The sequence below is a fragment of the Ovis canadensis genome, chromosome 14 (genome assembly GCF_042477335.2).
Source record: "Ovis canadensis isolate MfBH-ARS-UI-01 breed Bighorn chromosome 14, ARS-UI_OviCan_v2, whole genome shotgun sequence".
NCBI lineage: Eukaryota > Metazoa > Chordata > Mammalia > Artiodactyla > Bovidae > Ovis > Ovis canadensis.
This window is the reverse complement of record NC_091258.1, coordinates 31,368,070-31,396,043: the sequence shown is the minus strand read 5'-3', so window position 1 is coordinate 31,396,043 and position 27,974 is coordinate 31,368,070. Positions and strand designations below refer to the sequence as shown.

General features: G+C 48.8%; 1 protein-coding gene across 2 annotated transcripts in view; it reads left to right on the top strand.

Moving 5' to 3' along the window:
* The window catches only part of ZNF423 (zinc finger protein 423), a 343,000-nt gene that overhangs the window by 104,206 nt on the left and 210,820 nt on the right, over nt 1–27,974 (top strand). For both annotated transcript variants that reach the window (XM_069552748.1, XM_069552749.1), the window contains one exon: nt 1,853–2,053. In XM_069552748.1, coding sequence (XP_069408849.1) covers nt 1,853–2,053 — 201 coding nt within the window. The remainder of the gene's footprint in view (nt 1–1,852; nt 2,054–27,974) is intronic.

Here is a 27,974-nt window from a genome sequence, read left to right as displayed (position 1 = left end):
CAGCAGATCAGATTTCCTGAGATAAATATGCTGCCTAGCTTTTAATGGGATTTCTGTATTGCCGGGAGTTGGCGTGTTCTGATAATAAAAGAACCTAAAAATTGTACATCCCTTAATTGGTAAGAAGAGAGATGTTTTGATGGGCCACAAATGGAAACATTGATTTTTACTGCCTCCGTGCAGCTCCAAGCGGCGTGTCACGCCACGTTCCCTGCCACGGAAGGCGGCAGCTGGCTCTCCAATGAGCTGATTTGTGTTTGTAGGTTCTTGATGTCAGGTGCTTGGAAGTGCGCGTTCTGTGCGGACGGGAGAAACGGAGCCCTTATAGCATTATCTATTTCTAAATTGAAATATTTGTAGGACTGTGGCTTCCACCTCAAATCGAATGCATTTTTTGCTTTGTTCCTCTTTCTTCCTTTGGCAACCAGTCCTTGAGGGTTTAAAGGCTTTGTGCCGAAGGCTTTTTCTGTAACTGTGATGTTATGGGCAATATACACACACACTCATGCACACACACACACGTGCACACATACATACACGCACCTCTGCATATGAGTATATTTTGCATCAGTATCTTTACATGTAGTAGAGATTTCTCTCTTTAGTTTAAGTAAGCGCTAGTTTCCACACAGGTTGATCTGTTTCCCAGAACAGACTGTGGGAAGAGACGACAGGCACTTTGATTTTCAGTTCCAAGTCTCTGTATTTTAATGGGCAAGTTTAATCCACTGACTTTTATTGGGATGACTGATATATTTTGTATGTAATATTTGCCATGGATTTTTTTTCACTTCACTTTACAAATTCTTGTTGGGCCCTGTTTATCTCTCAGATTGAGTCTTTGCTCTGTGGGGGCAGGTGCACGGGGCAGGAGTCAGGATGTCAAGGTCAACATCTGTGGGGGGCTAGGGATGTTACAGCCCCCTGGCTGGAGGCCAGGTGCCTTACCTGTGAAAGGGGAATAACAAAGCTCTCCCTCTCTGCAGGGGAGGGGCAGTGGCAGAGTGGAGCCAGATGATCGCTTGAGCCCCTTTTAGTTCTGGGATGTGTAAGACTGTGAAACGGGGCTACATGTGTGTATTTGCGACTTTGAAAATGCACAGAATGCTATGCAAACTCAAAGCATCGTTATCATGATCATTAATCATGAGTTCAGTTTTCTGTGCAGTTTATCTACTGGTTTGCATGGTGCTAAGCATAGAATTGGTATTTTACTTTAAAGAAGTTGGTCAAATGATTCCAAGGCTGGTTCTCACTCTCTAGGCTGATACTGGGGTGCAAGTGAGGGCTCAGGTACTTTTTAAGCAGCAATTTGATTGTCCTTGGTCTTGCAAACATATGTGCTTCTTTGATTCCAGAATCAGAACATCTTTACATAGAACTGAGCCAGCCTCTCACCACATTGAGAGGCATGTTGTGTGGAGGGTTAGTCTGGCTAAGAGATCTCTCAGCTCTAAACCACAAGGCTTTAGGGGAAACTTAAAGCTTGTGCATTAGGAATAGCTGATCAAAACACTGGAGAGGTGTGTGAGAGAGTTGAGTTTTTAGGAGACAAAATGCTGAGGCATTTTCACCTCCCTGATGGGTCACGACCCCCAGTATCCACGCACAGAGGGAAGATGACAGGAAATCCCTCTAGAAGATTTGCACCAAGAATTAAATAAGCTAGCTGAGAATTATGGCACCACACGCTACAAAAACCCATATATTAATATACTGAGAGGTGTCAAGGATAATGGACCCTGGGAGGGAGAGTAATTAAATATATCTTCATAAATGCGGGGCGATTTCTTTTACAATGCTTTCCCCAGACCCCGTCAGCTGACATGGACTGTATTCTTCCTGTTGGCAGGAGGCCTAGAAGGAGAGCCGGAGTGTGATCGAAAAACCAGCCGTGCGCTGGAAGACAGGAACAGCGTGACAAGTCAAGAGGAGAGGAATGAGGACGATGAAGACGTGGAGGATGAGTCAATTTACACCTGCGATCACTGTCAGCAGGACTTTGAGTCTCTGGCAGACCTGACGGACCATCGGGCCCACCGCTGTCCTGGAGGTAATGTTAAATAGCACTGGGATTCTGACAGGTGGTTATACGGGTAATTGGACATAGCAACAGCTTGAAGCCTCAAGTGAGATTAAAGAATTAATAATGTAATTTTACAGTTAATGTCATTTTATTGTGGTGTCTTGGGTACCCTCTTCAATAAAATTAAAAATAAAAGCAACAGCTTTGCGGCAAGCAGGAGTTAGGTGGAGGTACCCTGTCCTTGCTCCCCGAAACTACTGTCTGTGGTCTGTGACCCATAACTGGGTGGGTCTGCACCCTGGATTTCTGGAAGGCCTTTTGGAAACCCAGCAATTAAGAGGTTATTAGTGCAAAGTTAAGCAGCTTAAGTGTGGAAAGCTGCGTGAAGGAGTGAACTCTGAGGCAGGGCTAACGATGGGATGAGGAGAATTTCAGAAGCCAAGACGTACGCCTGCAGAAAGGGACCCAGTTCCGCCTCTGCACCCGAGCCCTGCTTCTCCGGGTAGGAGAACGGTGGCTGGGAGCAGTTTTTGCTAGACATGACGACGACCCTGTGTTCTGTTTACTAGCTGCCTCAGAGAAGGTGGACAAGGCCACAGTTTCTAGGAGGGATTTAAGACTTCACGAGTCAAGCGTGTCGTGTGTCTGGGATATATGGGGTGTGAGGGGTAGGGGAACGGGGGCATGTGTATTCCCTGGAGTGTGGCAGCCACGCTATCCCGTCAGGGTTGATATCTTTCCAGGCTTTGAGCAAGGAGGTCAGAGCACCCGTATCCCCTACATAGCTATCCTGAGACACTTCCTTCTATTGCGATTGCTGATGCAGCCCCTTGGGTGTTGGTTTGTGGGGACAGGACCTAAATCTCTAACCAGTACTCCAGGGAGGGCCTGACACCTGTTTCGGGAGGGAAATTTGCTGGTAGGAGATAGGTTGGGACTCAAAGTCTTGTTTCCTCTACCTGTCAGGCTGTCTTGGAAGTTTGATAGCCAAGTGTTTGGGGAACTTTGCTATGACTTTTCCTCTGGTGACATCTGTACCCGCATAGCCCTGGATGAGCTAAGTCCTCATTCTCAACCTCTAAAGGGAATCGATAGCAAAAACAGTGGACCCAGAAAGCCTCAAAGTTTTGAACTGTTTGGGATTCAGCAAACCAAACCCAGTCATTTTGGAATTTATTAATATTTCCATCATTGGCAGAGGAGATGGCCAACTTAGATGTTTAGAATCAGAATTGGAAGGGATTTATGCAGTTGGCTTTTCCAGTCGTCTTATTTCTTGGGGAAAAATATTGAGGCATTGAGACAGAAGGGTGATTACTTAACCCGGATCACATAGCAGTTTGGTGATGGAATCAGGACCTCCTCAGCATCGTGGGCTACAGACTCTCATTCTGCTTGAGAAAATAGTCGAAGCTGGTGTAATTCTTGATTAGCTATGAACTGAAGTGAAGTCTTAACTATAAGAGAGTGAACTATTGGTACATATTTTAAAAACAATCAGTTAATCGATCTTCTAATTAAAAGCTATTCTCTTTATGTTCTATCACACTGCTCTCGTGTAGTTGTGAAAGCAGGGCTTCCCAGTTCCACTGTGGAGTGATGCTCTGTTGAGTGTCTGTAGCTCTTGGAATGAGGTGCCCTTCCTGGCACTACCCAGGCTATTCCTTCCTCCAGTCCTTCAGCATCAAGGAGATTCTTGTGTCTGTTACCACGCGTTAGAGAATGGTGGTTCTTCTACGTGGAGAAGGGAGATTGGAAGGCTTTGGCGCTATATGTGGGAGTCTGTATTGGAAATTTTAAATGGTAGCTATTTGTCCTTTGGGCCTGGGCAGGACTGTCTTCCCAGTGACTGTCTCTTTTCTTCACAGCCTCAGACTTTGGCTGAAATCACGGCAGCCCTATTTGCAGGGTCTCCAGCCATCTTTATCGATGCATCTTTATCCACCAGCTCTTCTGCCTGCTTCCTAACAGGACCCCACTAACGACCTCCACTGGGACATGGGAACCAGGAATACCCCCAAACCCTGGAGCACTGGACAGGAGTCAGAGATTCCTTGAAAGAGTACAAGAAACAACCTTGCCTAATAGCATCCCTGAGAAATTCATTACCACCCAGTAAAGGCGTGACCCAGCCTGGGCAAGTCCCTCGAACACGGAAGATAAATGCAAGGAGGTATTTCCCCCCGTTCTTAGGACTACTCAGGGACAGGATACACTATTGGGAATTGTGTGCATATTATTCAAAACAGGGCTTCCCTGATAACTCAGTTGGTAAAGAATCTGCCTGTACTGCAGGAGACCCTGGTTCGATTCCTGGGTCAGGAAGATCCCCTGGAGAAAGGATAGGCTGCCCACTCCAGTATTCTTGGGCTTCCCTGGTGGCTGTGCTTTCAAAGAATCCACCTGCAGTGCGGGAGAGCTGGGTTCGATCCCTGGGTTGGGAAGATCCCCTGGAGAAGGGAAAGGCTACCCACTCCGGTATTCTGGCCTGGAGAATTCTGTGGACTGTATAGTCCATGGGGTCGCAAAGAGTCGGACACAGACTGAGCGATTTTCACTTTCACTTATTCAAAACAGGTCCCTACCTAGGACGCCTCCAACATCCTTGGATTGTGTGGTGGTTTTCAAACTGTGTCCTCAGAGATATCTTTGGGGCTATCTGACTGAGGGGCTCTGAAACCCACTCCAGACAGAGCTATTATCTTAAAAAGTTCACTTTATACATTGAGTTAGTTTAACATCTTCAAAAATTGGCTTCTGCTTTAACATTTTGGAACTGGTACAAAAATGCAGCAGCAGGCCCTCTTGGGCCAGCCTCAGGGGTCTCTGCTGGATGTTCATCCTTGGTCACCTGGTCGCAGTACCAGGGACAGTGCAGGTGGGCATTGCTGCCCCATGGAGCAGACTCTGGAGGGAAAGGTGGATGCTTTTGAGCCCAGCGAAGACCGTTTCAGACAAGGATTTCAGAGAGGAACCTGCTCTGTGAGGCCCGGTGGGCTCTGGGTGCTCTGCAGACGCTTCTGAGGGAACAGATGAGTCTTATTTTGAGAGAAGGTGGAGCTTCCCTGCTGTTGAGGATCTGGGGCTTGAGGGCAGCGCACCCGTCCATTGGAATCTGGCTTTGGGTGTAACAAGAAGCTTTCCTGCAGAGGGCTGTCCTCCTGAAATGCGGAGGCAGCACAACCCTCCCCAGCCAGGGTGCCTGGAAAGCCCAGCCCAGGGGGCAGTGTTTGTGGGGTTCATCTTGAGTGTGACCCTTTCTATTATTATTAATTTTTTACTGAAGTATAGTTGATTTATAATGTTATGTTAATTATTGCTCTACAGCAAAGTGACTCAGTTATACCTATATGTACATTTTTGTCCAGTATGGTTTACCATGGGATATTGAATATAAGTTCCCTATGCTGTCAAGTAGGACCTTATTGTTTATCTCTTCTCTATGCACGAGTTTGCATCTGCTAATCCCAAACTCCCCCGGCTCCTACCTTGGCAACCACGAATCTGTTCCTAGGTCCGCGATTCTGTTTCTGATTCGTGGATGGGTTCATTTCTGCCATATTTTAGGGTCCCCGAATGTGGTCCTTCTTTTAACTGCTCTGGCAGAGTGAGCTCTGGGCTCTTGCTGTGGCAGTTGGGGTGGGCGTGGGGGCACGGCCTTGTTCCATCAGACTCCGGGAGAGTGGTGTGAGGTCTGGACAGTTTCTGGGGTGGAGATGCCCCTCGTGGAAGGGGAGCCTCCTGCCAGAATGGTGGTGATGGCATTCGCCAGGAAGCTCCCAGATCCTCCACCCTGGAGCCAGGACTGGCTGCACTGAGGAACCCTGGCTTCCGGGCCTTTCCTCGTTCCTCAGCAGGAGTGGCAGTGCTGGGTCCAGGAGGGGCTGCTGAAATGTGGACTTCCAGAACCGAAGGCAGCTCTGTTGAGACCTGTTTGTATTTCTCTCTCCCTCTTTCTCCCTCTCCCTCCTTTGTGTCTGCAGAGAAACCGACTTTAAACCCACAAGCCAACAGACATTGCATCTTTATGACACGAAGTGAAACAAGCAAAGATCCGGTCCTCTCTGCCGATGCTCCCACCCCCAAGAGCTGTCTGATTTCTCTTTGTTGCCCTCTAGTCCCTGCCCACAGGATAACAAATGTTTACATGCTTGGAGTTGTGGGCACTTACCACCTTATATTTGGTATTTGTCACTGGACATTTTCTGAACGGATCCCACGTTGCCCTGTGGTCTTCTGCATTATCCTTTCTGGGGAGGCCTTCTTGTGAAGCTGGGTTGCTGGCACTGGGTCCATATACTGTAAAAATGTAGACCAGTGTGCCAGTAGGTGAGGATTTTTGCAGCAGAGTAGATAGAGGCTGACTCAATGTGTGATGGACTTGATTGTTACTGATGGGGTATCCTTTGTGGGCACTGAGTGGGGAAACTGCTGGAGTGTTGGGTGGCCGTCTGAACTGATGATAGAAAGTCCCCATTAATTTTGGTTCCACCACAGCGAATAACACGGGGAACAGGGAGTGAGCTGAAGTTTACATTATGCCATTTCTACAGTGTTGGCCAAGCATGTCTGGGCCCTATAAATGGTTGAAGGGGGGTGTTTTCCATAATTTTTTAGGAGCCAGGCTGAGATCAAGTGCCTTAGAAAGTATCTCTGAGAACTTCCTGGGGCACCGTGGAAGCAGGCATGAGAGGTTTGATTTATCCTGGGGGCTGATTTCAGTTTTTTATATGCTCATTGCAGCAGGTCACCCATGGACCTTCAGTCTGGATTCAGGTGCAATGTTTCACTGCTTCCTGATAGTGAAACTATCGCGATACTCTGTGGCTTACTGCTCATCGGTCCAAATTCATTAGGTTGACTGCCCAAGGACATCTGGGTGCTGGATCTACGCGTTGCAATGCTTTAGATCTGCCTTCTCCAGCCGTGTCAGGAGTAGGGCTGTGCTGTGTGTCGGACTCAGGACAGGTGGGTCCCCAGGACTGGAGCACCCAGTGGCTTTTGTGGGTCCCTAGTTTCTTTGCCAGAGGCTCCTCTGGCATCATTTGGGGTATCATTATAGGTGGGGATCAGTGGATGGAGTCTCTCTAGAAACTGAGGCTTTTCTCTCTGGGCTCCAAGCACTTGCTCCACAGAACAGAAATTGCCTTTTAGGACCAGGTGGACGCCTTGAAATACATGGGGTTCCTGCTGCTCTCTGGGAGCTCTCAGGGGCTTCAGTCCTGACACTCTTCATATACTGAGCACCTGTCACATGTCAGGCCCTGTGGGACTCGCCCTGGAATGTGGCCCCTAGACCTCCTGCCACTTGCTCTCTCTGCAGCCCCTGCCCCATTCAGTCCCTAGCACTCACCAGATTCTAGAATTAGATTCTGATTCTTTTCAGTGTGTTTCTCACCCATCTCCCCTGCTGCTGTCAGACTTTGTGAAGACAAGAGTCATGTCTGTTTCATTCCCTCTTATGTCCTAGCCCAGTGCCTGGTCCACAGTGGTGCTTAATAGATGCTTGCTGAATGCAGGGCCTATCTCGCCTCATCCTCACAACAGTTCCTGCAGGGAGGTCTTGTTTTTCATTGTTCCTCCCCACTGTACCCATTGGACGACTGAGGCTCGAGTTAGGGGGATCTTGCTCAAGGTTACAGAGCTGAGCTAAGATTTGAGGTCTGAACACTTCGTGGTGGGAACACAGACAATGGGCAGTTAGTTTCTAACTGAACTCCAGACGACACAGCCTTTTTGAATGCTCAACTTCAGAGAAAATAAGAGAAGGGAATTTGTTCAAATAGCAACAGCAAAAAATGTGCTCCCTGTGGGTTAATTTCACTGCTCCCTGCCCCTACCCCCACCTACCCCCCTTTCCTGGGGATTGGGACCAAGGAGTGTTTCCTCAGCCCTTTTGGAAAGGCAGACCCTCCCTTTCTGGCAAAGGTGAAATGCTGCTGTGTAAAAAGCCGGGTGGAAAGTTAATTACACCCTGGTTTGTTCAGCTGTGGCCAGAGTGACCTGTGGGCCCTAATTACAGGACTGGGGCTGCGTGGAGGCTGGCCACCTTTGCCAGCCTCGTTCCTGTCCACCGGCTGGCCAGAGCTCGCCTTTGTGTGCCGGCTCAGGCCCTTTCTTGCTCCAACAGCATGGGTGGGGCCCCTCCCTGCCTTGTTGCTTGCAGCATCCCTTGTACTGGTTCCATTTGGGCAAAACGGAGTGGGTGCAGGCCAGCCGCTGGGCGATGTGGTGCCAAGTACACAGGTGCAGGGCGCGGGTTCCTTCTGCCCGTGGGGGTGTGCATAGCGCCTTGGTGTCAGCCGGCGTCTTGCAGAGCAAAAGGCCTGGGGGCTGGAGCACAAAGAATACCCCCACCTGAAGAGCTTTCCTGCACACGAACAGCATCCAGTCACAAAACACAGAGCAAGAAAGAGTCTGGCTTACATTAGCTGGACTAATGTATAGGATGTTAGCCCAGAATGTAAAGGACCAGGAACGAATCCACGGGGCATCATTCAAGTGTTCGGAGCGAGCAAACAGAATCAGCTACTGGGGGACACAAAAGAGTCTTAATTAAGTGAAAAGGCAGACCTTGTTCTTGAATGGAAGGATTTGATATCATAAATACATCAATTTCTGTGAAATTAACCTGTTAAATGTTATCCAGTGGAAGTAATAATAGGCTTTGTTTAGACATGGACAAGCTGATTCTCAAGTTCATGAGGTGGAGCTTCCCTGACGGTCTAGTTGTTAAGACATCATACTTCCGCTGCAGGGGACACAGGTTTGATCCCTGGCCCAGGAACTAAGATCCTGCATGTTGTGCGGTCAAAAAAATAGAAAAACAAATGGGCATGCAAGGATAGGAAAGACAGTTTCGATAAAGAGACCTAACAGGCGGAGCTGGTAACTAGATACGATTTTAAAACATGTTCTGAAGCAGTAGGATTCTAAGTAGTGTGGCACAGACCAGAGGAGTGAAAAAAAGACCAGGAATGGAGCCGAATGGAGCTGGAGATTAGGCGCATGAGAAAGGTGTTATTGCACGTCAGCAGAGGAAGATGGATTGGCCACTCAGTGGGGTTGGGAGGGCATGGTGGCCATCCTGAAAAAGGACATTGGATCCCTCCTGCATCCTAATGCCAAAACAAATCCCAAATGGATCAGAAATCTAAACAGGAAAAGAAAACTTAAAAACACTGAAGGAAAACATGAGTTTTGTTTTAAAAAAGATTGTCAGAATGGGGAAGCCTTTTCTAAATATAACCCTAAACCCAAAAGCCATAAAACAAAGGACAGAAATGTTAGACTACACAAAAATAAAACACTTGTGCATTGCCAAAACTGCAATAAATCAAACCAAAGATATATATCACAGGCAAAAGATATTTTCCTTAATGTGTGAGGCACTCCTAACCAACACTAAGAAAATACCCAATAAATCAACTGCAAAGGTGGACAAGGGCCAGTCCACCCAAAGCCGGCACCCACTCAGATTGGTTGGTGACACACTGCTCATTAGATATTTTGAGTATCTCCCACATGCCCAGAACAGAAATGGAACCAGAGAAAGAAAGTTGAGTGGGATCTTAAACAGTTAGAAGATTCAGAACTACCTTTATTGTAAGAGAACTGTACATTTAAACCACAGGAAAATACCACTCTTAACCCATCTGATTGGCAAAGGCCAAAATGGTTGCCAGCCCATCACGCTAGTGTATCCCTGATGCGAAGGCTTGGGCCCTGTTCTTTGTCTCCCCAGGGTTGCCTTGGCCTCTGGCTAGAACACATAGTAGGTGCTCAGTAAATGTTTGTTGAGCTTGTCCTCAAGGAGGCTATAGCCCCCTGAGGTAAGATGTAGACGGTACAGGTTTCACGAAGGAAGGATTCGGAGGTATCATATAGCAGAAATAAAGGTTCCAGGAAGCATGCTGGGACATAGTAGGTCTTCAGCTAATATGTCATCAGAAGCGGGAGTTAGAGAAGGAAGAGGTGATTTATTCATTCAGCAAATATTTATTGAGCATATATTGTAGTTGTTCAGTCACTTAGTCATGTCTGACTCTTTGTGACCCCATGGACTGCAGCACACCAGGCTTCCCTGTCCATCACCATCTCTTGGAGTTTGCTTAAACTCATGTCCGTCAAGTCAGTGATGCCATCCAACCATCTCATCCTCTGTCGCCCCCTTCTCCTGCCCTCAATCTTTCTCAGCATCAGAGTCTTTTCCAATGAGTCAGCTCTTCGCATCAGGTGGCCAAAGTATTGGAGCTTCAGCTTCAGCATCAGTCCTTCCAAAGAATATTCAGGGTTGATTTCCTTTAGGATTGACTGGTTTGCTCTCCTTGCTGTCCAAGGGACTCTCAAGAGTCTTCTCCAGCACCACAGTTTGAAAGCATCAATTCTTTGGTGCTCAACTTTCTTTATTGTCTAACTCTCAAATCTGTACATGACTACTGGAAAAACCATAGTTTTGACTGTATGGACCTTTGTCAGCAAAGTGATGTCTCTTTCTAATGCACCGTCTAGCTTTGTTATAGCTTTTTTTCCCCAAGGAGTAAGCGTCTTTTAATTTCATGGCTGCAGTCACCATCTGCAGTGATTTTGGAGCCCAAAAAATGAAGTCTGTCATGGTTTCCACTGTTTCCCCATCTGTTTGCTATGAAGTGATGGGACTGGATGCCATGATCTTAGTGTTTTGAATGTTGAGTTTTAAGCCAGCTTTTTCACTCTCGTCTTTTACCTTCTTCAAGAGGCCCATTAGTTCCTCTTTGCTTTCTGCCATTCAGTTCAGTTCAGTCACTCAGTCATGTCCGACTCTTTGCGACCCCATGAATCGCAGCACGCCAGGCCTCCCTGTCCATCACCAACTCCCGGAGTTCACTCAAACTCATGTCCATCGAGTCAGTGATGCCATTCAGCCATCTCATCCTCTGTCATCCCCTTCTCCTCCTGCCCCCAACCCCTCCCAGCATCAGAGTCTTTTCCAATGAGTCAACTCTTCGCATGAGGTGGCCAAAGTACTGGAGTTTCAGCTTTAGCATCATTCCTTCCAAAGAAATCCCAGGGCTGATCTCCTTCAGAACGGACTGGTTGGATCTCCTTGCAGTCCAAGGGACTCTCAAGAGTCTTCTCCAACACCACAGTTCAAAAGCATCAATTCTTCAGCGCTCAGCCTTCTTCACAGTCCAACTCTCACATCCATACATGACCACTGGAAAAACCATAGCCTTGACTAGACGGACCTTAGTCGGCAAAGTAATGTCTGCTTTTGAATATGCTATCTAGGTTGGTCATAACTTTTCTTCCAAGGAGTAAGCGTCTTTTAATTTCATGGCTGCAGTCACCATCTGCAGTGATTTTGGAGCCCAAAAAGATAAAGTCTGACACTGTTTCCACTGTTTCCCCATCTATTTCCCATGAAGTGATGGGACCTGATGCCGTGGGTGGTGTTATTTGCATATATGGGGATATTGATATTTCTCCCGGCAATCTAGATTCCAGCTTGTGCTTCATCCAGCCTGGCTTTTCACATGATGTACTCTGCATATAAGTTAAGTAAGCAGGGGAACAATATATAGCCTTGACATACCCCTTTTCGAATTTTGAATGAGCCCATTGTTCCATGTCTAGTCCTAACTATTGCTTCTTGGCCTGCACACAGATTTCTCAGGAGGGAGGTAAGGTGGTCTGGCATATATTGGGTTGGCCAAAAACTTCATTTGAGTTTTTCATAACATCTTATGGAAAAAACAGAACAAACTTTTTGGCCAATCCAATACTATGTGTAGGCACCCTTCTGGGTGCTGATGGGGGGTGGAATGTGGGAACTGCTTATTTGAATAAAAATCAACTCAGTAGAGAAGGCAATCATTTCACAAAAGCATTTTTTGACCTGTAAGATGGAGTACCATAGGTGCCCTTGAAAGAGTTGCCTTCCCCAGTGCCTTTAGAAGGGATTTCCATGTCTAGAGATGTCACTCCCACCGCACTTAGGCAAGATGCTGTCTGTGTCTGCCTCCTGGAGCACTGTTATTTGGGAAGGTGGGTGACTGGCCAGCCTGCGTCTGGCTGGCTGTTGGCAAGGGTGGAACCTTCCCTAAATTGCTGCTCCCCGGCCTCCTAGTTCCCTTAGATGGGTGCCTGGGGAGGCAGCAGGCTGCCTGCGGCTGTGACTCTGTCTGGACAGCTGTCCTTGGCTCCTGATGATGACACGGAGGGAAGTGGTTTTCCAGATGCCAGTGCTATCGTCCACCTCCTGGAGAGCCTGCGGGTTATAGCACGTGTCCCCCTTGCTTCGAGTTTGTAGAGCAAGCATGGCTCTCGCATAGTTGGGTCTGCAGGTCTCTCCAGAATTAGACACCAGATCCGACAATGCAGAAGGCAGGGGTCAAGGTGGGAAGAATCTACATTTCTTTTGGTTTTCATGGAAAAATAAGTGTCTCTGTGTATGTCCTGAGGTTTCAGAGGATTCTAAAAAAGGGAGGAAGTCTTTTTCTTTTTCCCCACGTAGCCAGCTTGATCACTGTGATGGTTTTGTGGATCACTGTGCCCACAGGTGGGCCAGAGTGGAATCCGGGTGTGGTGGCTGACACTGGGGTGTTTCTGCTACAAACAGCTTTGGGCTGAGCCTCTGTGTGTAGACCCTGGAGCTGCACTGGGGGAGTGGGGAAGACTGGGCCGTTCCTCCCAGGCTGGACCCTTGGCGTATGCACCTTTCCTGGCATCAGCCAAAGCTTCCATTGGCTTCCTGTCGTTGGGCCCAGGATGTACACCCAGCAGGATGTCAAGGTCTTGGGAGGAGAAAAAAACCTCCATGACCCTCAGGTTGGTTGCTTATGTATTCCTGATCTGTCTTGGTCTGGCCTGCTGTCATCCATTGCAGCTTAGATGATTCCAGGGGGTGCGTGTCACGTCATCAAGTAGTGATGCCATACCTACCGTATTACCAGGGCAGTGTGTGTGTGTATGAGAGAGAGAGAGAGAGACAGGAAGTTCCTATCAACAAAGAATGTGTAATCTAGCTGGAAGGTGAAGTCACCACGGTCCTTTTGGCTGCCTGGCACATAGTAGGTCCTCAGTTAACATGCTGTCTGCATAAAGACTCAATTCAAACTGACAGGTGGAGAAAAGCAGATTCACTGGCTGAAGGAACTGAGAAGTAAGGCCGACTTCAAGCGTGTTCCTCTAGACATGCCCTGGGGCTGTGCCCACAAACCGTGTCACTGCATGTGCAGCCAGCCACAGAGGGGCCCCAGAGCCTGTGGGCTTCCACCCTCCTGACTCGGCCTCACCAGGAGAAAGAGTAGCCTCTTTCAAATTGCCAGGACACAGTCCTGAAGTGGACTTCTGGCAACTCCCCATGACCAAGGCTCACCTCTGGAGTCACTTGGGGAGACAGACGTGCCTATTAGCCAGGCCCTGGGTGGGAGTTTTGGGGGTCAGCTTCATCCAGACCTCTGTACTGAGCATTTTGAAGAGGTTCCCCAGGATGATGGCCAGGAAGCATGGACGTCTTTTCTAGCAGAAGGGAATTATATGCAGGCACGTATGAGGGAATGAAATAGTCTAATCAAATACCAGATTGACAGCTACCAATGACCAAGTCCATCCACTCTGCTTTTAATAGCGTCTAGTCATCTCATCCCAGAGTTTTAGGGAGGCACGTTCCTTAAAGACCAACTACTCAGTGGTTTCGAACCTTGTTTTTAACCCTGTGTACTCAAACACAAGCAGTATAGTCAAAAACAATCAGTATATAAGGCTGGTAGATGTGCTAAAGAGTTGGGGAGAGGGCCTTCCCTGGTGGTCCAGTGGCTAAGGCTCTGCACTCCCAATGCAAGGGCCTTAGGTTCAATCCCTGATCAGGGGACTAGATCCCCCACATGCCACAACTGAGTTCACATTCCATAACCAAAAGATCCTGCATGCCGCAACTAAGCCGTGATACAGCTAAACAAACAACAAAAAAAAGAGTTGGGGAGATTCTGAGCCCTGCCTACTTGCCTAGCATCCCCCATCCTGTCCCCTTCAGTCTCCTGGAAGCCCCAGGGAAGCTCTTCAGAAGCCCTGGGCAGTCTGAAAGTACTAATTGGGCGCCCCTTAATGACGGACACTTGTCCAGGGTTGCATGGGGAGGTGGTGGCTTGGCCGGTGGCTGCAGGAGGTATGTGCAGTTCCTAGGAGGCAGTGCAGCCCTATAGGGGCTGGCTCCTGGTCACCCATGTGTTCTCTGATGTGTGGCCCTTACTGCAGTTCTTGCCTGGCTCACTGGCTGTCTGTGGGGCTGTCCCATAGTAAGCTGAGTTCTCTTCCAGGTGGTGCAGTGGTAAAGAACCCGCCTGCCAATGCAGGAGATGGGGGTTCAACCCCTGGGTGGGGAAGATCCCCTGGAGAAGGAAATGACAACCCACTCCAGTATTCTTGCCTGGGAAATCCCATGGACAGAGGAGGCTGGTGGGCTCAAAAAGCTCAAAAGCTTTTTTGGTGGGCTCAAAAAAGTGGGTCACAAAAAGTTGGACATGACTGACCATGCACGCACGCCAGACTCACAAACTTCACTTGTTTGGACTAGCTGTTTTCTTTGCTTCGTGTGGAGTGAGTTTGGCCCTTGAACTGTGACAAACTTTGTGGAAGTTGTGCGTCTACTCTGGAGGTCCCCACAGAAGCCAGCTCACCCAGACCTCTCCCTCTTGGTCCTTTGGGGACGGAACTCTGGGAGAGAGGAAAGTCACGCCCTGGTGGCATCGCTGGCTCCTGGGCCTCCTGGATTCTGTGTGCAGGCTGGGGCCAGGCTGGAGAGAGGTCGGACTGCCCGTGGCTGAGTTAGATGGTGTGAGGAGGCGGTTGTGAAATCAGTCTGCCATGCTGCGTCCCTCTATAGCCTCACCCGGGAAACCCAGCATTACCAAAAGTCACATTGACTGCCAGGGCCAGGGGGAAGGAGGGTGCCGCCAGAGTATTCCAGAGTCACAGTACAAGGTATCTTGTGTAGGTATTTCAGTTTGTTTTTTCTCCCAGTCTGTACATGTACAGCCCCCAAATCCCAGTGTTCCTGAGCAAACTCAGGGCCAGGTATGTGGTGCTTTTGTTGAGTCACAGCTTTTCCTGTCGTATCAAGATCTGCAGTGTCATCAGCCTAGCACTCCTCGCCCCCTCCTGTCACCTTTATCACCGATAGGCAGGATACACAAAGACCAGAGCCCTCGGAGAGACCCCGTGCTTTTCTCCTGGAAGTGCTGGTGCTAATTCCAGCTCCTGTTGGGCATAAAGATCTGAAAATTGTGTTCCCCGAGTCATCAACTCCGTTTCCTCCAATTTGAGATTGAAAAGCTTTGAGAAGTGCCTGTGGGTGAAGATGGGAATAGCCTCCAGCTGAATCCTGACCTGGTTTTGGGGTAAAAGAGACAACTAGAGGGGAATTGTTCTACGAGAGTCCTTTATTGTAGCTGAAAACCATTGATGGCTTAGTCTACGTCCCTTAGTTTATGACTCCAGGGACCCCAAAGAACAAAGCGAACTACCGCTCAGAGGAAAAATATGTTCCTTAGAACCTTAGCAGCCCAGGCACGTATTCATTCATTGAGTAATTTTTTTAAGCACCTACTATGAGCCAGGAACTCGTCTAGATGGGGGGGATAGAGTAGTGAGTGAAACAGACGCTCACTCCTGCCCATCTGGAGCTTATATTTTTGGAGGTCATATTATTATTATTATTTTGCGGGGGGGCTGCACTGGGTCTTTATTGTGGTGCACAGACTCTTCCTGGTGGTGCCTGAACCTTCTCTAGTTTCGGTGTCTGGGCTTCTCTTTGTTGCAGAGCGCAGGCTGTGGAGTGTGTGGGCTCAGGGGTTTCGGCATGTCAGCTCTCTAGTTATGGCGTGTGGACTGAGTTGCCGCGAGGCATGTGGGATCTTATTAATAGTTCTCTGACCAGGGATCGAACCCACACCCCCTGCATTGGAAGGCAGACTCTCAACCACTGGATCACCAGGGGCATCCCTGGAGCTTACATTTTATGACAACTAGCTCTCACTGACTTTGGCCAGGAGATTCTTAAACTGACCGGTTTATAGTTATTTTGTTCCAAGAACCTGTTGGCGCCTTTTGTGGTTCATGGTGGTGTGAGGAGTGTGAGAGGGGAGGACAGGCAGCCGGCTCACTGCCGAAACGGTTAGCATGCTCAGAGGCTATGTCAGCAAAGCAGGATGAGGAGGTGACTTCTCTGTCCCACGTGTGGCTGGAAAGACCATGATTGGAGAGGGATTCAGGGGAAGAGGGAGCAGGGGAGGCCTCAAAGTCATGCTTGCAAGTTGGGCAGTTAGGATTCTTGGTGGCCAGTGTCAGACAATCAAACCCTAATTTGCTTAAACCAAGTAAGGGGATTTATTTGCTCTTGGAAATAGACGTTCCAGACACAGGGATAGCTTCAGGTATGGCTGAATCTAGGAACTCTGGCAAAAGCCTTGGGACCTAATCTTGTATCTTCTGGTTCTGATGAATGCTGTGTGGGCTTTTGGCTCAGGGCAAGCCAAGTGCTCTGAATGGCATGCCCAGAGGTGTTCTCCAGAGGAAATCAGGGTGCTGCCAGCATAAGATGGGGAACTGGATGCCATCAGGCAGAAGCAGCCCCAAAAGGGAAGCAGCTTGAATCATTTAATCCTTGGCAGCTAAGGTCCCAGACTAGGTGACCTGACCTCAGGGACAGGGAGAGCTTGGCCAGTCCCACAAGTCCAGCTGATGTCTCCTCCTGTGCTGGTGGCCAGTGGTTTTTTTTACTGTCACCTCTGGATAAGATGCACTGATGGAGAGGGCTACGCAGTGGAAGCTCTGGTCCAAGCTGTGCACCGTAGCATTGGGGAATGACACACCCTGATCTCTTTCTTCATCAATCTTGGTACTCCAAGGGACAGAACCAGGACCAATGCAAGAAGCCACGGGATCCATTCTGGGCCGCATGTAATGAGCAACTTCCTGATGGCAAGAGCCTTTAACAGCCTGGAGATGAACGCATCGGATGATGTCAGGGGAGTGGATGGCAGGAGAAAAGAGGCTGGCACTGATCTATATTTCAGGTCCCTCCAAAGCCCACGATCCTATGACTGGCATCCTTAAAATGACACCCTAACACAGAAAAATAGAGAACATTCCCAACAAAATGAGAAGGCAACCAAAGTTACCTCCTGCTGGCTGGGGCCTATGGTTCACGGAGAGCAGCCAGCGGGAGACCAGCCTTTCTCTACTCAGGTCTGGACCACTCCCCCTGACCCTCCCACATGTAGCTGGCGTAGTGGGGAGTGGGAGAAGCCACAGGGGTGCTGCAGCAGAGGCTCAGAGGGATGCGAGGGCTTCGGAACAGGAAAAGAGCAAGGAAATCTGAAGTTTAACTCTGGCACTGGTCTAGAATAAAGCTCAGCTATTGGTTGAGCATTTTGGCAGTGTTTTTAAACACTGTACGTGCCAGCTCAGGGGAAAAAATGTACAGGGGATTATAAAATGCTTCATTTTGTGTTAAACAGTTTTATTTTGGAGCTGACTGGCTAGAATTTGGCTGCCTGTGGAAATGACATCATTGCTCTGGGGGGAGCATCTGGGAAGACCGAGGCTGCGAGGCGGCCGAGCAGGTGGGGGGCGTCTGGCTGTAGGGGGTACACGCGCCCTGGCCCCACCCTGACCCCCGCGGGCACTGGAAGTCTTGGCCTCACCGAGTGGTTGGCTGTGCGTGTCAGCTCTGTTGAATGACAGGGTGATAAGGCCAGATCTGTCCGGGCCGGGGTGACCCCTGCGCGAGCAGGTGGGGGCTGAGCGGTGAGGAGATGGGGGAAGGAGGCCGAGGGGCAGGTCTAGATGAATGGCATTCGGCTGTGGCCTCCCAACCTCTTCCGCGCATCTGTCTCCCCGGCGGCCGCGAGCTGTGCCCCTCTCCTGCCGCACTTGGAAAGAACCCCTCCTGCAGACCTGGCCCTACCTCTCCCAGCCACGCCCTTCCCCTTGAGCCGTGAACTGGCTACCCCTTTCCCGCCACAGGGCCTTTGCATCACTTTCCCCGCCCCGTGGAGGTTCTTTCACTTTCTTTTGGGCCTCAGCTCCGACATCACCTACCCAAGGTGGTCGCCTTTGACACCCGAGGCCCCCAGCTAAAGTTGCTCTCTTTCACTCTCCATTGAATCATCCCATTTGACATCCTTCAAGGCAGTTCTTGGTATTTCAGATTTTCCTCCTGACTTGCTTTAGGATTAGTGTCTCTGCCACTGTTAATAGACGGTGACCCCCTTGAGAGTAGCGACCTGCTCTACCTTTCTGGTGCCTGTATCTGTCTCTGACGTTACACAGGGCTGGCACCTAGTTGGTGCTCAGGAAATATCTCCTGACGTTGTTGATTTGCTGGAAGCGGCTCAGGTGGTGCCACGTTGTGCCGTTCGTCGCTCCCTTGAGTGGCCGAGGACCGGGAATTCTCGAGGGTAGCCTCCTCTGGTCTGGAGAGGAGCCTCCTTCCTCTCAACCACCACCAAGCCACACCTCCCTACCCCTTCCCTTCCTGCCCTGGAAACTGTTCTTCCACCTGCTTCCTGGGACCAGAGAACAAGCCAGAGGGGGCCTTCTGCTCTTCCAGAAGAAAGGGACATTTCACATTTTGGACCTTCAGGTTGTGGTTAGGTCCCTACTACGTGCCAGGCCCTGGCGTCAGGGATGTAGCGGCTTCCTGCCTGCAGGAAGCTTTCATTCTGCAGGGGAGATAGATAATGATGAAGTAAGTAGGTAAATACATAGTGACGGCCTGGGGTGCACACCCACACACGGGGGGTGGATAAGCACAGCTGGGTTCCTGCCCTGGGAGCCCACTGTCTCCCAGGGGGAAGAGTAGGTGTGCGGGGGGTGGGCAAGTCCTTGGGCGCCTGGGGATGGGATTTGAGGAACCCCAGTGGAGTGACCAGTAGGAGGCCTGGAGGGAGGTTCTAGAAAGGTCATCTCTTGTGGGCTTGTGCCCCTGTGCAAGGAGTGATGGAGTTGTAGGGAGAAGGGCAGTGGCCACTGACACCTGGGCGGCCAGGTCACAGAGGGTTGGGGCTGGGGACCTCGGCTTGGGGGGGAAATAAGGAAGGACTCTGACTGCCTTTGCTGTGCGCTGCTTGTCTCATCAGTGATTTTTAAAATCTCTCGTCACCCTCATTGATGCCATATTCTACACTGCTGCCTTTGAGGTCTTTGTATCACAGTCTTAACAAACACCTTGTTGACATATTTACTTAAAAATTGTTTAAAGGATACTGTCTTAGTCAGGGTCCCCACAGAAAACAGATGGCACGCTCAAACAGGGTGATTGAGGAGCATCTAATAAAGGGCTGTTATGGAGCTGGGCAGGCTTCCCAGGTGGTACTAGTGGTAAAGAACCGGCCTGCAATGCAGGAGGCATTAAGAAATTCGAGTTCGATCCCTGAATTGGGAATATCCCTTGGAGGAGGGCATGGCAACTCACTCTAGTATTCTTGCCTGGAGAGTCCCATAGACAGAGGAGCCGGATGGGCTATGGTCCGTAGGGTTGCAAAGAGTCAGACACGACTGAAGTGGCTTAGCATGCACCGAGCTGAGCAGGGCGAAAGGAAACCAGGCAGCATCAGGAACACTGAGGACATCCCAGCGACCTCAGAGAACCTAATGGGCCGAGGGGAGGAGCATTTGCCAGGACGTGGAGAGAGAGGCTGAAGGGCAGGGCTGCCCTGTAGAGGGGTGTTCATGGCCTGTGAGCTGGCTACGTGGATAAGTACCCCGACTCTGCCCTCTCCCAGCCTGAACCCAACAGGAGGCAGAGGAAGCTGTTGGTCATGCTCCCGGGACACAGAGCTGGTGGAGGAATGGGAGGGTGGGTTTAGAGGCCTGTGACTAGCATACGTTGCATCACTCCTGATCCAGGGGCTGGCTTATATGCTGCTGAATGGCCGTATTTCAAAGAGTACCCCCATTTTGTAAAAAGGGAAAATGTCCTGTGTGTTGCTTTTGGGGATTTTGAGCCACATGTTTGTCTTGGAGCCTGAGCCCTTGGCTGGTTGCTGTGGGGGGTTCAGCTTCTGGTTTTCCCTTTTTGCAGGACGTGGTGCTGCAAAGGGCATCAGGATTGTGATGCCCTGTGATGCCACGGGTCCTGGGAACAGAGGAGCAGATTTGTCAGACCCAAGGCCCGGCTCCCGGCAGGTGTAGCTGTTCCAATCATGTCCCGAGCTGCCAAAACTTTGTTCTTTGCAAAGATAGAGAATTGAATAGGTTATCATTACGGTCGACGCCACTTGCTTCTTAACTATTGGAGAAATTGGCAAGGAGGGCACTCTTGTGGCCATCACCGCCCTTGACAGTGTCATTCCATTTACGGCTTCACTGGGGACAATGGCAGGGGAGAAGTCAAGGAAAGCAGGAAGGTCAAGGATGCTTCAGAGGAGCCTCTTTGTTCATTATGTATTTATATCGCACGTGGTTTCCATCCGCCGGCTGCTCCGCTCCCGGGACCCCAGAGGATAAGGCAAAGAAGCCTAGGCTCTGAGCACCAAAGCTATTTTTATTTGTGTGCAGGGCAAGGTGACGCGGCTGCTGCAGGCCGAGGTTCAGCTCTCCCTGACACACAGAATTGGATATTAAGGCGGAATTAGAAGCTTGAGTCCAAGGCGATCCCTTGTGAGTGATGCATTCAGGATGGCATTATGACTTTCCAAACTGCTTTTGCAGAAAAGCAGCCAGGGCAAGATGAAGGAACCATTCTGGGGGACAACCCCTGGCCCCCAAGTAGTCCTTATCTTAGGGTGTGAATAGATGATGAATCGTTCATGTCCCCAGATCCAGTCCTCTTCCTGTTGTTTCCTTTTTCCATGACACTTTCCCCACTGGACATCTCATGAGCGCTTCCTTCTCCACAAAGCTTTGCAGCATCGCCGTCACTTTTCCACCCCAGCCCTGCCCTGACTTATCACTTGGAAAGTCCCTGTTTCTCCGATGACTCATGCGCTGGTCTAGTACTGTTAGCATTGCTTCACCTTCGTCAGGGGTGGAGCAGGCTTTCTGTCACTTTTTATTAAAAAAAAAAAAATGTAGACATTATTAGGGTTTCCAGGGTGGCGCTAGTGGTAAAGAACCCGATTGCTAAGGCAGGAGACTTGAGAGATACGGGTTTGATCCCTGGATTGGGAAGATCCCCTGGAAGAGGAAATGGCAACCCACTCCAGTATTCTTGCCTGGAGAATCTCATGGACAGAGGAGCCTGAAGGGCTACAGTCCATAGGGTCGCCAAAAAACATTGGACATTATTAAATATCACTAACACATAAATGTATTCTATTTGTGAAAATTTCAAAGATACCGATAAGACCAGATCTCCTTCTTCCTGTCTCCTACCCCTAGGTTAATTGTGGTCACCATTGTGACTTGCATGCTTCCAGACTGTCTACTGCAGATTTACACTATACCGTGTTTCAGGGATTCTGAGACACACTTTAACATCTCTGAAATCGAGATGAATCTTACCATTCGTGGCTTGTCATGGTTTAATTGACAGTGTTTTTTGTTTTGCTTTCTTAGTGGTACATAAAATAGTGGTGCGTTTTATAACCTATGGTTCCTTAGATTCAGTGAAATATAGTGTATGTGTATCCATAGAAACAATGTTGTATTGATTTTTGATTAAAAAAATAAATGATACCATATTGGATCTATCATCCTGCAACTTGCTGGGTTTTTTCACGTAGTACTATGCCTTGGAGGGTTTTCCAGACTGGTGTGTAGATCTCCTTTATTCTTTATTAAATGCCATGTGGCATTGCGTAGCATGGATGTACCATGGTTGTTTCCAATTTAGGGTGGGCGTTTAGGTTGTTTGCTGTAGTAAACTTTCTTATATACGTCTCCCTATGGGAGCATTTTTCCACGGTCGGTAGAGAGAAGGGGGCGTTGCTGGCTCCAAACTTCCTTCCATTTCATTCTATTCTGTCCCATTGCGCCCCACCCCATCTCATGCCCTCCCATCCTCTCTCATCCATTCACAGCCACCACCCCAGTACTTCCTAGGTACCACATACTGTGCCATATCAATTTGGGGGCTTGAGGTGTCTGTACAAGAGAGTCATAGTCCTGCCTCCCCAGAAGCTTAGAGTCTGCTTGGGAGTCCAGTTCAGTCATTCATTCATTCATTCCAGTTCAGTGTCTGGCTCTTCGCAACCCCATGGACTGCAGCACGCCAGCCTTTCCTGTCCATCACCAACTCCCAGAGCTTGCTCAAACTCATGTCCATCAGGTCAGTGATGTCATCCAACCGTCCCATCCTCTGTCGCTCCCTTTTCCTCCTGCCTTCAATCATTCCAAGCATCAGGGTCTTTTCCCATGAGTCCGTTCTTCGCATTGGGGGGCCAAAGTATTGGAGCTTCAGCTTCAGCATCAGTCCTTCCAATGAGTATTCAGGACTGATCTCCTTTGGGATTGACTGGTTGGACCTCCTTGCTGTCCAGGGGACTCTCAAGAGTCCTCTCCAACACCACAGTTCAAAAGCATCAATTCTTTGGTGCTCAGCTTTCTTAATGGTCCAACCCTCACATCCATTTCAGCCTTCATTTTACACTTATTCCAGGGTCCTTTCTGGCTGGCAAGCCTCTCAGGAATAACAAAAAAATTGCCTTTGTGCTGACACATGACATCCCTTGACTAACCTGGGGCATAAATGGGAATCTTTCCCAAGTGGACCCCTTAAGGCTGACATGTGTTTGAGCTGTGATGGGGGTTCCCACTCTTGTTTTCCTACCTTTGAGCAGGGAGAAAAAGCCCCTACCTGTCCTGTGACACGTGGCCTGCTCTCCAAGAAGATGCTCTGTCTACTGGCACCAGGGTTGCAGGAGACGTGTCCAGGGCTTAGAGGTGCTAGAGGTAGATGGAGCCTCCCTGCCTACTGCTGCCTGGGGATTTCTGAACAGAAAGTGCTGGAAAGTTGTCCTGGAATGGCCTCAGGCAGTGCTTTTCAAACTTTTAAGTGCATATAGATCACCTGGGATCTGGCAAAAATGTAGGTTATAATTTAGCAGGTCTGGGAGGGGCCAAGGTTCCGCCTTTGTTACAAGCACCCAGGGGATGGACATGCTGATATCTGGGGACCATGCTTTGAGTAGCAAGCACTTTAGGGCCACTAGGCAATCTCTAGAGGCAAAGAGGTCCTTGGGAGCGGGGATGGAGAGGTTTGATGGGAGCTGGGTCTTTCCAGGGGCCAAAGCTGTGCGCACGTGGCAGATCTCAGTCCTTGGGCCCTTCAGTTATATTCCTTTGCACTCTTGGCACCCTGCTCTCCAGCAGCTGTGTACAAGTCAAGGCAGGGTTTGTTGCTTTGTGTATAGCTGGTAGATTTGTGCTAGTGGGCTTCCTTGGTGGCCCAGAGGTAAGCAACCTGCCTGCCAATGCAGGAGACATGGGTTTCATCCCTGATCTGGGAAGAGTCTACGTGCCATGGGGCAGCTAAGCCCATGCACCACAACTACTGAGCTTGGGCCCTAGAGCCAGGAGTCAAAGCTGTTGAGCCCAGGTGTTGCAGCTACTGAAACCCGAGCGCCCTAGAGGCTGTGCTCCCCAATAAGAGAAGCCACCCCAATGAGAAGCCTGTGCAGTGCGACTAGAGAACAGCCCACACTCGCCACAACTGGAGAGAAACCCGTGCAGCCACGAAGACTGGGCACAGCTAAAAATAGACAAATAAATAAAATCACATATATAAAAAGCAAAACCACGAGATTTGTACTAGGATTTCCAACCTCAGGGAGGCAGTTAGAGTAGAATAAGTCTTCATTCTGGGGGACTGCCCTTGCTTTGCAGGACAGTCAGCTCCCCTGGCCTTGCCCACTAGATGCCAGTAGCAACCTCTCTGATTCTTGCAGCACTCGAAGGCCAGGCCGTGCTGTACCTCAGTGAGTCACTGAGCTGCACTCGGCCCTTGTTGCAGGCAGGGACCATGGCCTGATCTCCGTGTCCCCCGTGGTTGGCACCATGCCTGGCACAGAGTAAGAACTTGGATCAGTGTGTGTTGTAAGAAGGAGGTAACAACCTGGACGCAAGTTCTAATCGTCCCTCCCTGTTTCAAGGAAAGGGACCCAAGTGGTGTGCCTCCGCTGCACTGGGCAGTGGGGGCGCTGCTGAGGGTGGCAGCATGCTGACCTCCTGGGAGAGCATGGGGAAACAGGACCTGGAAGTGATGCAGCTTCCAAAGTTCATGTCTGTTTCCTTCTCCCTTTCACTCTGAGACTCTGCTGGATGGAATGGATGAAACAGCAGCTGAGCGCTTACATTTTTTTAAAATTAATTTTTACTGGACTATAGCTGCTTTGCAATTTTTTTAAAAATCTCTACTGTATAGCAATATGAATTGACTGTAATAGACCTATATCCCCTCCTTTTTGGACTTCTTCCCATTTAGGTCACCACAGAGCATTGGGTAGAGTTCCCCGTGCTAGACAGTAATGTTCTCATTAGTTATCTATTTTATATACAGTATCAATAGTGTTTATGTGTCAATCTCAGTCTCCCAATTCCTCGCACTCCCTGCCTTTCCCCCTTGGTATCCATATATTTGTTCTCTATAATTGAAGTATGCTGCTGCTGTTGCTGTTAAGTCACTTCAGCCGTGTCTGACTCTGTGCGACCCCATACACGGCAGCCCACCAGGCTCCCTCATCCCTGGGATTCTCCAGGCAAGAACCCTGGAGTGCGTTGCCATTTCCTTCTCCAGTGCATGAAAGTGAAAAGTGAAAATGAAGTTGCTCAGTCATGTCCGACCCTTAGCGACCCCATGGACTGCAGCCCACCAGGCTCCTCCGTCCATGGGAGTTTCCAGGCAAGAGTGCTGGAGTGGGGTGCCATTGCCTTCTCTGATAATTGAAGCATAGTTAGTTACAGTTTGTTGTTGTTCAGTCATTAAGTCGTGTCCGACTCTTTGCAACCCCAAGGACTGTAGCACGTGAGGCTTCCATGTCCTTCACCATCTCCTGGAGTTTGCTCAAATTCATGTCCATCGAGTCGGTGATGCCATCCAACCCTCTCATCCTCTGTCGCCCCCTTCTCCTCCCGCTTTCAGTCTGTCCCAGAATCAGAGTCTTTTCCGGTGAGTCAGCTCTTCCATCGGGTTGGAGCTTCAGCATCAGAGGTACAGCATCATTGTACATCAGTTGATTCACAAAGTCGTGATAGTTTCAGTAGAGCAGAGCGACTCAGTTTTACATCCATATGTATTATTTTTCAGATTCTTTCCCATTGTAAATTGTTACACGGCATCAGATATAGTTCCTTGTGCTATCCAGTGGGCTTCCCTGGTGGATCAGATGATAAAGAATCCACCTATAATGCAGGGGTCCTGGGTTCGATCCTGTTGCCCATCTGTTTTATATACAGTAGTGTGTATTTGCTAATCCCAAACTCCTAGTTTACCCCTCCCCCTATTTCCCATTTGGTAACCATAAATGTGTTTTGTCTGTGAGTCTGTTTCTATTTGTGAATGAACTCATGTGTTTCATTTTCTGGATTCCACATGTAAGTGATCACATGATATTTGTCTTTCTCTGTCTAGCATGCTTCGCTTGGTATCATAATTTCTAGATCCATCCATGTTTCTGCAAATAGTGAGCATTTGGGTTTTTGATGTGCTTATTTTTTCTGGGTTGAGCTGTTAGAAAATAAGGCCTGTCTTGTTTATCCTTATGTCTTCAGGGCTTGGCACATAGTAGGCATCTTGTAAATGTTTGCTGAAAGACCTGTTGAAATTCGCAGGGGAATCGGTTCATCCCAGGAGCTCACTGACACCTCCTTTTGGCTGACGATTGGGTTCGTAGTGTGAACTGTCATCCCTGATTTCATTCATGCAATTATTAGTCTATTCATTTCTTCAACAACTATTTCTTGAGTACCTGCTATGTTCTAGGCACTCTGCTAAGACAGGGACACACTGCTGAACAGGGCAGGTGTTATTCCCTTGGTGGTGCTGATGGTGTGCTGGGGGATAATGTGAGAATCATACAGGAATGAAAAAAATCACAGCTGTGGCAGGGACTTTAGGGGTGCTGTGAAAGTGCTGATGGAGGTGTCTGCATCTTGTCTTTGTGGTGGTGCTGGCAGAGGTAGACTGTCACAGAGGGCTTCCTGGAGGTGGTGACACTGGGGCTGAGATCTGAACTGTATTTTATCTAAGTTCTTAGGATATCAGTAGAGCAGGGCTACTCCTACTTGAGAAAAACATTTTTTTTTCTACAAGAATTCGATGTGGGGTATTTTTTTTTAAAGCATTAAAAGATGCACAAACAAATGAATCAGTTTTTCAAGACTTCTTGATACTTTATAGTTTCGGGTCTTCTGCGGCTCGATCGCACAGGGCCTTGGACAGCATGGGAAGGAGTGGAGATTTTATCCAAAGACTTGTGAGAAGCCATTGGAAGGGATGAACCGGGAGGGTGACATGATCAGGTATTTGTTTTTACTAGATCACTGAGGCTGCTCTGTGGAAATTGGATTCATCTGTGGGTCATTCATGTTTTGATGATGAGTTTTGCTTTGGGGACCTGAAGTCATGTGGCCTGGGGCCACCTGTGCCGTGAGGTTTGAAGGTGTCATTGCTTCCTTGGTGTCCAGGCTGTAACCCCACTCTCTCTGCATGGCTGGACTCCCTCTTCCCTTCTGGGTTTGGCAGACCTGACCTCAGAAGCCAGTTCAGTCACTCAGTTGTGTCTGACTTTTTGTGACCCCATGGACTGTACCATGCCAGGCTTCCCTGTACATCACCAACTCCTGGAGCTTACTCAGACTCATGTCCACCGATTTGGTGATGCCATTCAACCATCTCATCCTCTGTTGTCCCCTTCTCCTCCTGCCTTCAAACTTTCCCAGCATCAGGGTCTTTTCCAAAGAGTCTTTTCATGAGGTAGCCGAAGTATTGGAGCTTCAGCTTCAGCATCAGTCCTTCCAATGAGTATTATGGACTGATTTCCTTTAGGATGGACTGGTTTGATCTCCTTGCAGTCCAAGGGACTCTCAAGAGTCTTCTTCAACATCACAGTTCAAAAGCATCAATTCTTCAGCGCTCAGCTTTCTTTATGGTCCAACTCTCACATCCATACTTGACTACTGGAAAAATCGTAGCTTTGAACAGATGGACCTTTGTTGGCAAAGTAATGTCTCTGCTTTTTAATATGCTGTCTAGGTTGGTCATAGCTTTTCTTCCAAGGAGCAAGTGTCTTTTCATTTCATGGTTTCAATCACCATCTGCAGTGATTTTGGAGCCCCCAGAGATAAAGTCTCTCACTGTTTCCATTGTTTCCCCATTTATCTGCCATGAAGTGATGGGACCGGATGCCATGATCTTAGTTTTCTGAATGTTGAGTTTTAAGCCAACTTTTTCACTCTCCTCTTTCACTTTTATCAAGAAGCTCCTTAGTTCTTCTTCACTTTCTGCCATAACGGTAGCGTCATCTGCATATCTGAGGTTACTGATATTTCTCTTGGCAATCTTGAGTCCAGCTTGTGCTTCATCCAGCCCAGCATTTCATATGATGTACTCTCCATATAAGTTAAATAAGCAGGGTGACAGTATACAGCCTTGATATACTCCTTTCCCAATTTGGAACAGTCTGCCGTTTCATGTCCGATTTTAACTGTTGCTTCTTGACCTGCTTACAGATTTCTCAGCAGTCAGATCAGGTGGCCTGGTATTCCCATCTCTTGAAGAATTTTCCACAGTTTGTTGTGATCCACACAGTCAAAGGCTTTGGTGTAGACAATAAAGCAGAAGTAGATGTTTTTCTGGAACTCTTTTTCTTTTTCGATAATCCAACGGATGTTGGCAATTTGATCTCTGGTTCCTCTGCTTTTTCTAAATCCAGCTGGAACATCTGGAAGTTCACAGTTCATGTATTATTGAAGCCTGGCTTGGAGGATTTTGAGCATTACTTTGCTAGTGTGTGAGATGAATGCA